Source organism: Neolamprologus multifasciatus, chromosome 22 (assembly GCF_963576455.1).
Source record: "Neolamprologus multifasciatus chromosome 22, fNeoMul1.2, whole genome shotgun sequence".
Lineage (NCBI taxonomy): Eukaryota > Metazoa > Chordata > Actinopteri > Cichliformes > Cichlidae > Neolamprologus > Neolamprologus multifasciatus.
This window is the reverse complement of record NC_140459.1, coordinates 23,440,849-23,453,682: the sequence shown is the minus strand read 5'-3', so window position 1 is coordinate 23,453,682 and position 12,834 is coordinate 23,440,849. Positions and strand designations below refer to the sequence as shown.

At 41.0% G+C, this 12,834-nt stretch overlaps 1 protein-coding gene across 1 annotated transcript in view; it reads left to right on the top strand.

Moving 5' to 3' along the window:
• Nucleotides 1-12,834, top strand: part of csmd2 (CUB and Sushi multiple domains 2) — a 265,124-nt gene that overhangs the window by 192,927 nt on the left and 59,363 nt on the right. Inside the window, exons 34-39 of the mRNA XM_085147768.1 lie at nt 3,388-3,483; nt 4,496-4,699; nt 5,225-5,349; nt 7,629-7,725; nt 8,392-8,496; nt 8,661-8,779. Of these exons, the coding sequence (XP_085003894.1) occupies nt 3,388-3,483; nt 4,496-4,699; nt 5,225-5,349; nt 7,629-7,725; nt 8,392-8,496; nt 8,661-8,779 (746 nt within the window). The remainder of the gene's footprint in view (nt 1-3,387; nt 3,484-4,495; nt 4,700-5,224; nt 5,350-7,628; nt 7,726-8,391; nt 8,497-8,660; nt 8,780-12,834) is intronic.

The following is a 12,834-nucleotide window of genomic DNA, read 5'->3' as shown; positions in this document are numbered from 1 at the left end:
CAGTTTTAAGGTTAAAAGTTAAAAGGCGAAAAATAACTAAATGTGTGCCATATTATTTTTGATGAATGGATGTAATAAATACTACAACTGCACTGATAGGCTATAAAAGCAATGGCTGTAATCGGGGAGGTTCAACCTCTGAAGAGGGTGTGAGTGAAAAGGTGCCGAGTTTAGGGCACCCCTCCGTCTCAGCCTGCCCTCGCCCTGTGGCTTGACAAAAGCAAAATGATTACTTTGGTTTGTGTCCAGGGCAGCCTCAGAAAATCCAGTTTACAGCTCAATAAACAGGATGCTATATTAACTACGGACTCGAGGCAGCAGGTTCGCAGAGCTATCTAACCAGGCATGGCAGAGCAAAGCTGACACACTTTGGCAAAGGAAGAGAGATTTTAGCCCACACGTTGCCACTGAATTAGGCACAAACCAGAAGCATGTATCTCCATTCACCATACCAAAGCAGCAAAGCTTACAAATCTACTAACATTTACATGTGCAAGCGTACAAAGCACGGAATTAGCCTCATGTGTTTTCCATTATGATCTGTAAGCTTTTTTATTTATTTATTTTTTCTGATGTATTTCACCTTATTTTCACCCACTTCCTGTCCTTGTTTTACATGGTTCTTATCAGGTCCACACTTACTTTAGTTGGTAGACTTTATTAATACCATTATTTGATCAGTTCTTGTTTCTGCTCTGATTTAGATTGTGGAACTTTTGTCTCCTGCGTTTTCAGTTGAATCTGTTTTCCGTCACACATGCTGTCATGTCAAAATATAGATGTTATCAGTATGTACAGTACAGTTTGGGGTTTTTTGGTTAATGGCAGGATGGCATTTGCCAAACACGTTAAATCACAGAAGTCAAAGCACGGAGCATTTTTTCTGTAATTATGCAGACCCTGAAAACAGATTCTCTACTAAATGATCTCAGTAAAGCTGTATGCTTTCATTCCTTTTATGCTTATTGAGGTAAAATACTTTCTCTACAGAGAAATTCCAGTGATTGGGAGTTATCAGAGGCAGTGGGGAAAAACAGAATAAAATAAGAAGAAATGAAATGTGGAATAAATTAACAGTAAAAAAAAAAAAAGGTGTGAATTAGAAAAGAGAAGAACAAAATGACTGATTCAAGAAATCAAGGACACCTATCTAAATGCTAATTTTTTAATAATCGATTTGAAAAAAAGAAAAAAGCGAAGGAAATGGCAGTTGTCTCTCTCCTGGCCATCTAGGACTAGAGTTTGCTAAAGTCCCCTTTCAGCTCACTGCAGAATAAACACAAAATGTAACTTTGCAGAATTAAAATTCACCGCCTGATATCCACACTTGACTAACTCTTTTTTTTAACTCTAAACCTGTTGTTTAGTTGTGATTTTTAACAGCCAGAATTTTTCTCGCTGACGCTGTTTATCGGTGCACAGAAGTAACTACCACTGAAATTCAGGCACTGATCCCAGCCAAAGTCAGACTTGACCTCGTTAACCTTTCACATATCAGTGCTGAAGATCATTTTAAGGACAAAGTGGTCGGGATGCTGGACAATGGCCAGAGAGCCAGTAAGTTACATGCTGACACGTGTTTGCTCTTACTGCACGGATACTTGCCCTGTGCAGCAAATTATGAAACACTGTCACCATGACAGCACACAGCAAGGGTTCCTCTAATAAACTAGCCAGCATGCTCTGGGATCCAGCAGTGGAACCTGAACATTCGCGGTGATGACTCATTAAGAAACTGTGCCGCTGGAGCTATCTCAGGACACTGCATTTAAAGGTGCAGAAGCTCTCAGAAAACCTAAGAGCACAGAGCAGACTCAGTGAGACTCACTAACACAGACACGCACACATCCACACACAGATGTTGCCTCTGAGGTTAAGCACGTCTGCCTCCCACTACAGTGTGACAGCAAGCAGACATAGAGTAATGAGATTCACAGCAGAACGCCAGTCAGCACCACACTGAGAGAAAGACAGAGAGGCAGAGACAGAGATGATCACGCTTTGTATCATGTTCTGTGTCAGTCAACAAATTTTACACCACACTGGATACATCATGGGGGTTCTTCTTTTGTGTAATTACAATATGGGCTAATGGGGATTGCAGGGGATGGTATGGGTAATTTTTAGGAATTAAAAAACAAAACAAAAAACGTACTCTCAGGATTTGTTTCACAGTTAGATGTTTTTGACCTCGGTATAATCACATTTTATTTGACTAATGCTATTAGAGTAAAGAGTCTCGTAATGTGGCGAACCCCTTAAATTCTTAGTAAATTGTCCTTGCGTGTAGTTTAAAAATCGAATTTTCTACCCAAAGAACAAAGAGCGCTATCAAAAGGCCTGCTCACACCAATTACCCAAAGCAATTTAAGCTGTACAGTAAGACTTCCAGGAGCTTGATTGTGGAGAGCCTTAGGCAGCAGGTGAAAAATGCAACCTTGAATTTGATTCCGTAATTCGGAAACAGCCCGGGACAAAAAGTCACAGGAGGTCTGGTCACTGCAGCTGCTTCTCCAGCGCTTAAAAGTCATGCTGTACTATTTTAAATCTACTCTGACACCCCACCTTATAAATTAATGGGGAACTGGGGAACTCTTGAGAACTAAAAATTGGAACGTGAGTTGCCTAAGCCCAGCTGGAATAACACAAACAATTATCAAACCGGGAAAAACAAGAACATGATAGAGAGTGAGGCCCATACGCTGATCAAATGCAGGTTTTATGCTTCGGGACGTCACTTGGTATAGGCAGACTGCAGTCAGAGGCTCAGTTGCACCCTCGCACAATGCTATCAGTGCCAATAAGCAAGATTACCATTTAGTCACAATGTACCTGACAGATATTTCTGGCTTTCCTACAGGTATGGAAGATAAACAGAGTACTCTGTGGCTGCAAAGTATTAAGCTAATCTGAATAATCAACATGCATTTGCATGCACCACAGATGGTGCAAAGCCTTCTATAAGCATGTTATATTTTCACCCCAGTGAGTTTTTCTGTGAAAGCGTAACATCGCCGAGCACAGCTCTAGACCAAACAGCAAGATTTCACTCGGATGAGATACCCACGTGTTTTTTTTTTCTCTTTTTGCACTTTCCTGCAATGCAGTACATGAATAGTACTTCTAAATATATCCATATCCAGAGACCTGCAGAATGTCCTCTTTCGCTCAGTCATTGCAGATTCCCTAGCTCTTGCATTTCTTTAATTTTCATGCTGGATGTGCAGAACGAGTTCCTAAAAATAGTCACCAGGATTCACATTCAGGAGGGAGGAAATTAACAGAGCTGGTGATTCAGTAACCAGAAAGCAACACAAACGTAAACTGATGCAGAACAAAGCGCTTTGCTAAAGATTTGTTTGCTAAAAAACCTTGATCTTATCGCAGGTGAGTCGTTGCCATTAGCAACCTCCAACCAAATCCTGATCCGCTTTACCTCCAAAGGCCAATCCAGCTCTAGAGGATTCCATCTGGTCTATCAGGGTGAGTGTGCAACACACACACACACACGCACGCACAATCACACACTCCGAAACAAATTCTGTTACCTTTTTTTTTAATTCCCTCTCTTCGAATACCCCCCCCCCTCCGTGTCCATATCAGATGACTTGCTGAGTGATTTTGCAAGGATTCACCTTCAGTCGCTGTCTCAGCCGTGATGTGCTCGAGCGCATGCATCTGCAGAAAGTGTGCAAAAAAGTTGTACTTAAACTCCCCGTTGTTCTTTTCCCCCCCAAGAGGGGCTTTTTTGAATTCTTATTTCCCTTAAACAGTGCACTGTACCAGAAATGACATTTGCTGTAGATATCCAAAGGCAGTGGCAGCCCCGAAGAATGTTTAATGAATAAATAATACTTTTTTTTCCTTTTTTTCTTTTCTTTTTGGCAAGTACGCTGAAACAACGCCAAGGAAAAAGCAGAGCTGAATATCATATTTTGTATTGTCTGTTCTGGGCATTGTGATCACACTGACATAGACACTAAAAAGAAATCACAAAATCAAGTAGTGAGATTTTTCTATTGTATATTAAATGTGTAGGTAGTTTACATTTAAAGAGTAGCTGCTATGCTCTTTTTTTTCCTGTCATGGTCAAATAATAAGTTTTATATAATTAGCATGACGCCGTATGTGCAGGTAATCCATGTGAGTCAAAAGATAAAGTTTCAAGGGTTGTAAATGCTTAGAAACAACAGACTTCCCCACCTTTGGCTCTGGATGATGTCAACAAAGGTGGAGATTCCTAATATGTTCATCTCAGGCACACAGTTGGTCATATGTTCTGTTTTTATTGAGGGAGCCAATCAGAAGACTCCTGGTTTAAAAGGCAAGGAACTAAAACTGCTTGTTTCTAAAGCCCCTACTCAAATGTAAAGCATAGTAGGTCGGTATCTCTAACTCCAGGTTACGTAGAAGCACAGCAGCCTTTTACACATTGTTTAATTTAAAGTATCCTGGATAATGACTCAAATCAAATCACCATCCTTCCTGTTCACAGCCGTGCCACGGACCAGCGCCACCCAGTGCAGCTCAGTCCCCGAGCCCCGAAATGGCAGACGAATGGGTAACAACTTTGCCGTCGGCGCTGTGGTCCGCTTCGAGTGCAGCCCTGGTTACGTGCTGGAGGGATCGAGCGCTATCGAATGTTTAACCGTTCCCAATGCCCTGGCACAATGGAACAGCTCGATACCCAGCTGTATAGGTAGGACACGGATACTTAAAACACACAAAAACTGCCTTTTCACTCTCTCTCTCCTTCTGTCTGGTTCACATACTTGATATTTTGAGCTTCAAGCTTCCATCTTGACACAGATGTGGGCTGCCAGCCATCGCCTGTAGCTATACAGTGAGATTCAGCCATGCAACGAGCAGGTGGCAGGCACTGCTCAGGGTCACAAATACACACCGATGGACACACACACACACAGATGCGCACACAGAACTCAACATGCTTATACGAAGACACACACTCATACACAGCTTACAGCTGAAGCAGATGCTCCTGTGCTGTCGCCAGATGTGACTTGAACAAGACAAGCTGGGAGGACATTGTCTGAGGACTGTAAACACTCCTTAGGAGTTTGTGTGCGCAAGCACAAACCAGGCGGATCATGTCGTTGTCGTGTGCATTTTGATTCTGGTTCTGATACGAGCATGTTTATTACATGATCTGTTTCTCTTTGCATTTTGCACACTTTTAAAGTAACCTCATCCTCTTATCTCACAGTTCCATGTGGAGGTAATCTGACCCAGCGAACTGGCACCATCTTATCTCCTGGATTTCCTGAGCCCTACCTCAACAGCCTCAACTGTGTGTGGAAGATCACAGTTCCCGAAGGATCAGGAATCCAGGTTTGTACAATAAAGTTTCTGGTAGGCATCAGACCACCTCCTGGATGATAGGATTGGTAAACCAGAGGCAGATTCACCAACGTTAGCAGTCAGTCCCCTAAATCCCTTTCCAATTCCACGTTGCCCAAGGAAACCCCGCTCTGATTATATTTATGGAAAGTAAAATCACATTTGAAAATATATTTTACAACGGCATGTTATAGTTAGAGTTTGGCATCTATGCTGGGGTTCTGGGTTGGTGAAGGTTTTCTATAGGTTTCCTATAGACATATAGGATATAAGCGTAAGACCACATTAGCTTTCATTGTCTGAGCTACAGCAGCCTGTCCTTGAGCATGCAGAGTAATCTCTTTTTTAAACTGTCTCTGACCACTTTTTTAAAGCCATTCACAGTTGGTTGTCCACCTCTAGATTCTAGCCTTTATGATCCTTGTTGTTTTAACAACAGACCTCTGTGTGACGAGATGCTTTCAGCTTACCAAAGACCAATCAATGGTGCTGCACACAGTATATGTATATGTATTGCTTTTACAGGCCTCTCAGTTGTGGGGAGCTGCGAGGTGATAGTGTCTCTGGGCCTTTTTAAAGGCTCCAAATTAAATTTGGCAGATCACTATACCAGAACCTTGAGATTGTACAACCTGAAATAAATTTTCCTATAATCACCTCTTCAATTACTTTACTTTTCCTTTCCTGGGAGTTAATTCAGTTTGCATATTCTTATTCCGCGATGCGTGCGTGATGGAATCTCATGGAACCTGGGCAAGGTCCCCGTGGATCTGCCTGACAGAAAAGTTTTTAGGCTTATGCTTCAGCCTCTGTGCTTAATAACCTCAGTGGCGTCCCTCAGCTATTAGCTCCCCTACCTCAGCTGACTGTCCTTGCAGGTCAAATACACAACATGGCCCAAAGGCACACTTAGCATGCCACACTTCACGCCAGCATTTGTTTGGAGGGGAAGTAGACCAGAAATAACAGCAGAGAGCTGACACTGTGTAATCCTCCAAAAGGTAAACAGCACAAAACTTACATATGCATTTCTGACTTTGGAGGTACAGTCAAATGATAGTATGCCATCATTTTTCTTTGTAATATTTCTACAGAGAGAGAGACACATTTGCAAATTTGCTACACGGTCACTGCAAACTTAAGAGAGTTTACGGCTCTGTATCTATGTCTCTGCAGCAGAATCCTGCCCCCCTGTTCCTTCTCTTTCATGCAGACATCTTTTTTCTTGTTGCCTTCCATACTGTTGCTCTCCTCCAGCAGCTCCCCGAAACACATTAGATTGGAGTGTCACGATCTAGAAGAGAACTTAAAGGAGCGAGGTGCCTTGCTGGTACATTTGCTGTGGCCCCCTAATGAAAGATCAATCTGTGATCTGCCTCGTCTCTCCGGGAGCCTGGTGCACCAGCGCCCCTACAGCCCCCTTAATTGGCTCATATCCGATCTATAACCATCAGAAACAGAGAAGACAGCAGAGGAATGGACGTGAGAGGGAACAAAAAAGGGGAGGCTCAGAAGGAGAGTGGGGGAAAAAAGAAAGGACAACAAAGACTGAGGAAAACAAAATCCGTTGTCAGTTTCATAGAATTTGGCATGTTTTACTTGTTTTTTTTCTGTTTTAACAGCAAAATAAGTTTTGGTATCTAGACTGCTACTCTTATAGCATGTGTTATTTTGGTTTTCCTACTGGTCGCAACTGTCATTTGTAGATTTAGTCTCTTTGAAGAATATTCAGCATTCGCCACGTCGCACAGTCTTCTTAATTTAAAATCCAATTCCCACCACTTGAACGCAGTCGGAAAAGGAGGCGAGTCTAATTAAGCATCGCCTTATTAATCGTGTCTTATTCTTTGGCTTTTCAGACATTTCGTGTCCTCTTTATGTATTTTGAACCGAATTAAAAATGTCTGTATACTCTGAGAGGCTGTCGCAGCAATCATAACTACTGTTGTTTTCTCTGGAACCCCGGTGAGCTGTACATAGAAATATCTTTTTTTCATACTTGGACTATTAATCACTCTGCAGGGTTATGTTTTTTCAGGCCATACCCTAAAGTAAGAGTAGATATCACCAAATACCATGTTTTTAGTCCTTGACTTACAGTAACTAGCTTCACATACTTTCTTTCGTTCTAATTTTCTTGCCCATAATCCTCCCAGATCTGCTCCCTCATCCCTCTCTCTTTCTTTCCTTACTGTTTTTTTTTGGTCTACATTTCACTAATTGTGTTCCTCTACCGCCCCCTCTTTCTCCCTGTCTGTTCCCTGTCTCAGATCCAGGTAATCAGCTTTGTGACAGAGCAGAACTGGGATTCGCTGGAGGTGTTTGACGGAGGCGACAACACTGACACCATGCTTGGCAGCTTCTCGGGTATTGCCGGATATGCATTTCTATATATGCCTTTATTTTCCTCAACGTGTCTAATGTGTGCAACCTTGGACATAAAACATATTTTGAAAACAGCCTCATTACTTTTCACAGAGCAGAGCCTGCAGTCTGGAAGAGATATTGTGTTTACTAACCAAAAGCATAGATTTCTTTAGAAAAAAAAAAAGATGGCTGCCACATGTAGCTCAGTTTCAGTTCTAATCTGGTACAAATCTTGCTGCCTTTGGACAAAGGTTATGCTATTCTTTGTGGAGTTGAGACAAATGTTTGTTTACAGTATCTTTGCGACTCCTGTCAGAGCGAGAATGCAACAACAGGGAACTTATGCTTGGAACAAGACCAAAAGTAAATGTTAGATCTGCCCTGAAGTAAAGAGATGACAGAAAAGTGGCATACTAGTTTGAGTTGCTAATATCAGGTTGCAGTTTTTTGTCTCTTTTGGAACAGTTTTTGGTTTTTATCATCTGAACACTTGCTTAAATATTGGAATAAATTCTCTACTTGTGAAAAAGTCAATGGGTCGTACCATTGTGCCGCTAACAGACGCGCTTTTCAGCTGTTTGCCTGCAACTCACGCATAGTTAGTTATAGTGAGCAGCTATAGAGGAGATAACATTCCTGAACTCCACTGTTAATCTTCTCGCAAAGGCACGACGGTCCCAGCTCTGCTCAACAGCACCTCCAACCAACTCTACCTCCACTTTTTCTCTGATATCAGCGTGTCTGCAGCTGGATTCAGGCTGGAATACAAAAGTAAGTCGTGTGGGAAAAAAAAACATGTTCTTCAAACAGTGTTTGTTTCTTCTTAGAGTGACATTAAGGTTTATTTGATATTTTCTCTTGTTGTAATTTTTCTTTTTGTTTCTCCCTTTGTTTCTCCCTCTCCATATTTTTGTTTCCATTCATCATCCACTTAGCCGTGTCTTTGACTAACTGTCCAGAGCCTGTAGTTCCTATGAATGGTATCAAGGTTGGAGAGCGCCTTCAGATGAATAACGTGGTGTCATTCCATTGTGAACCAGGATATACGCTACAGGTAAACTCTCCAACTTTCATATAGTTCTGTCATGTATGACCATCGAAAATAAGCTGAATCTCACCTTCAATAGTGTCTCTCTTGTCAGCCCTGCTTTTGTTCACTTGCTTGCTCATGCTGCAGTTCTTTTTTTACAGCACTTTGATATGTCAGGATGTAGAATAGAAGAAAAAGAGAAACAGAAGTTGAATAGATGGACTTGGTCTTCTGGCTATTTTAGTTCATTTCAAGTTTTCTTGCAAGTGATCACTTTTATTCTCTATAGTCTGTTGCAAACTTGCAATAAGGTAGACAGTACCCTGGCTTTGGCTTTAACAGGTGCCATGTATGGGTTCTGTATTATGTTCTGTAAAAGCCAGATGACTAACTTGGAAGTAAATCATGACCAATATAGGATTTTAAGACCTATACTGATGACCAGTGTTGGGTAAGTTACTTTAAAATAGTAACTTAGTTACATTACTAGTTACTTCTATCAAAAGTAACTCAGTTACTTCAAGTTACTCGTTACTTTCAAAGTAACTAGTTACTAGGGAAAGTAACTTTGGTTTTACTCAGAATTCTCTTATTAATGTGTTGCTTCCATAACTTTGCCAGTCTTCCAGCTTGCTTACTTGCCACAAGTGCACTGTGCCACCTACCAATAGAAAGGAAAAGATAATGTGCATATTTCCACGAGAGAAATCCCACGCCTGGACCATCATTGACCGCTGCCATGATTCTAGCCTACGTCACAGCGTCATGTGCGCCTTTTACATCCAACACAAAAACTGCAGTCGTGGTGCTTTGATTGTACTCAGAACTCGGAAATTCTGCCTTCTAAATAGGAAGATGTAGATGTAGTTAACACCACACTGCAGATGAGCTGCATACAGGGCTGGACTGGGACAAAAAATCGGCCCGGGCGTTTTGACTAGAGACCGGCCCACCATTATAGGAAAAATCATAAAGCCTTTGAATGAAAACAAACGCTGTTTGTTTTCATGTGACAGTGATGTACACTGTCTTGATGGTATATATGCATCAGTCTATCAATCGTTTGTTGTAAGATTCAGATAATTATTTTTTAAAAGCTAGACATTTTAAATGAGAATAAGAAAGAAAAGTACTTCTTTGTGCCCACCTCTCCCTGTTAATGCCCTACCTGCCCCCCTGGCAAAACTTTGCTAGATCCGCACCTGCACAGTTACCAGCTGTCAGCTACCTAAAAAAGGATCCTGGGGTTATCTTTTTTGCAGCTGTGGCTCCAGCAAACATCAGCTGATACTAGAAATTAATATTAAATAAATTCTAACAACTGCTGATCAAGCTTAAACGTGCTGCTGTTGTTTAACGCGACATTGGCTGGTTTCCTCTTTCTGGCGCAAAGTGGGTGATAAACAAACAAGAGAGCCGATCAGCTGATCATTGATCAGTTTTCATGATTGAAGTAGAAACAGGAGAGAGTGGGGAGAGAATGAAAGAAGAAGAGGCAGCTGTGCAGCAAAGACACAGAATAACTCCAGCTTTGTGTCTTTTTCATTGTAGCTGAATTATGGGACAAACTGTGTTCATTTTCACCTCAATAAGAAACGCGTAATATTTTATCTGAATACCAGACAGTACAGTTGGCAACTCTAATAACTTATGAACAAAATAAAGTTCAACATCATTAACTTCATAGCACCCACCCAGCTGTATAGAAACTCTGTCATGCTAGCTAGTACGCAGTACGGAAAAAGTCAGAATAACGAAAATAAACTCCACCTAAACTTGGTTTATATCTGACTCGGATAGCCTGCAGGTCATAACTTCTTACCTGAAGTTCAGTTCACACTTGGACCGGCAGCCACCTCGGGTCTCTTTTCCTTCTGCGTCCCCTTTCCCTCCTCCACCTGCTGCCTCCACCACTTGCTAATGTTACAGAATCTGTGGAAGCTCCGCGATAGCCACCACACAAAGTAACGAGTAACGACCCTATCTAAATCTCAGTAACGACTAACGCGTTCCTGATTTTGGCATACTGTAATAACTAGTTACCGTGCTCGTTACCACAATAATAACGTAGTTACTGTAACACGTTACTTAATAACGCGTTAGTCCCAACACTGCTGATGACTGACACTAGTGATTTAAAAAGCCAAGCTCTTCTTCTTCTTTATTTCAGAGACAAAACAGATTTTCCCAACATGTATTATGTGTAATTGTGTATTTACTCATTTACCTTATATCTGACTTTTATTGGATCAGCTGGTTGTTGTGTTTTTGGCAAACGTGTGTTGCCAAGAATAGTGGACAGTGTCAATTCAACTATTCAATATCAGTTCTCATATCGTGGTTCAATAGTGATTTTCCTAGTTCTGCTTTCATCCACTGGCCATGAGAAATGCTAGCAAATAAGTAGCCACAGTAACTAATATCAGCTGATGATATTGGCTAGTTGATAAAAACCAAACAGCTGGAAGAAAAATGGTACTAGATAGCCTTAAAGTCAGAAAATTCACACAGACAAGAGTGAGACTTAAACACACAAATTCATAATCAGATTATTTAATAATGTGATATATTAAATGGCACTGAAATGTGTGGGACTTTGCAGTGTGCATGACATCGCGCACATTGTGATATACTGTCTGATTTGTGACGATAACATTAGCAGCGCTAGCATTGTCAGTATTCCTTTGGTAAATAGAAACACGGTGGTGCGGAATATAATTACACACTGCTGTGGCCGAGTGTTATATTTCAGTTTCACTGACACAAATAGAACTGTTTTCTAGATGAAGAGCTGCCCTGATTAGCACAGCTGTCATCTGTCTTACCTTCTGCCTTCTTACCAACTTGCTGTCACAGAGACGGTGGTGCTGCTGCCAGCTAGGGCTGCAGACACATTTAGTCACAATTGGCTGCATAACACCTTACAACCAACAGTGAAGTTGTGTCGTACATTCATAAAATGTAAGTAATATCTATAAGCAAGAGTTACATTTCATTATGTAACTTACTAGTTTTGTAGTTTTATACTTCTAAACTTCCCAATAAGCTTATAAGAAAGTTACCATCCAAATTCAAAGCATGTTGACAAGTGTCCTCGGTTTGTTAGCTATAATATGAAGGCCGTGGCGCTGGTGTGCTGAGAAATCAGAATTCTGTATTCCCTTCAAAAAAGTGCTCCTGAAGTCATCTGTCCTTCAGGAGACAGATGGTGACATCGGAGGAGAACACTGGGTACAGTAGTTCACACAAATTCTATTTGTACTCCATTGAGACTATGTGTATCCGTCAGTTCTCACTCCTTGTTCTCACATTAAAATGCCAGGTTGGATTTACGTCACTCCTATTTTCTCACTGGTTGTGCTTAGCATTTTCCTTTCTGTAGACTTCAGTAAGCTCGATTGGTGCGGTGGCAGTGACGTGTTTCCCTAAAATGACCAAATTTCCAAAAAGGTTTTGGGAACACTGTGCGAACAGTCATTTTCACAAGGATTAACAATATTTTTATGTGTGTGTTTATGTTTAGCATTGCTCATCAAATCACATTATTTTTATCACTGAGGTCTAATAAATAAATTGTACGGCATTTCTAATTAAATTTGTTTTGTAAATCTGTTCTCCTGTGTTAGTTCATTTCTATCAGCTGGCAGACTGCTTTTCCTCTGCTTTTGACATATATCATCATCATGAAACCTATCCCCAGCTTCAGGATTACTGTTCTTTCAATGCTGAACAAATACCTTCGTAATAAATGTTATAGCCACAGACTTCTGAGATTTTGTTCTAAAACATTGAACATTTGAAGACTTCTAATGGCCTGGCTGTTAGAGTTTGTCAGATTATAAACAGTCTATTTTGTCAGTCTGTTATGTTCCAACATGCACATGTGACATTTTTCTGCCATTTTCATGACAATTTTCTAAGAATTGCGGCAAGGGCTTTTAAATTTTCTGAAAAATGCCAGTCGGTTTTTCATATTTGGCTTTGCAGAAATGGCTTTGAATTTTTCCGCACTCTTTCCCTGTCTTTTTCTCGCTCTGTATGTTGCTCTTTATATGCCGCTATCGTTCTCTGTCACTTCA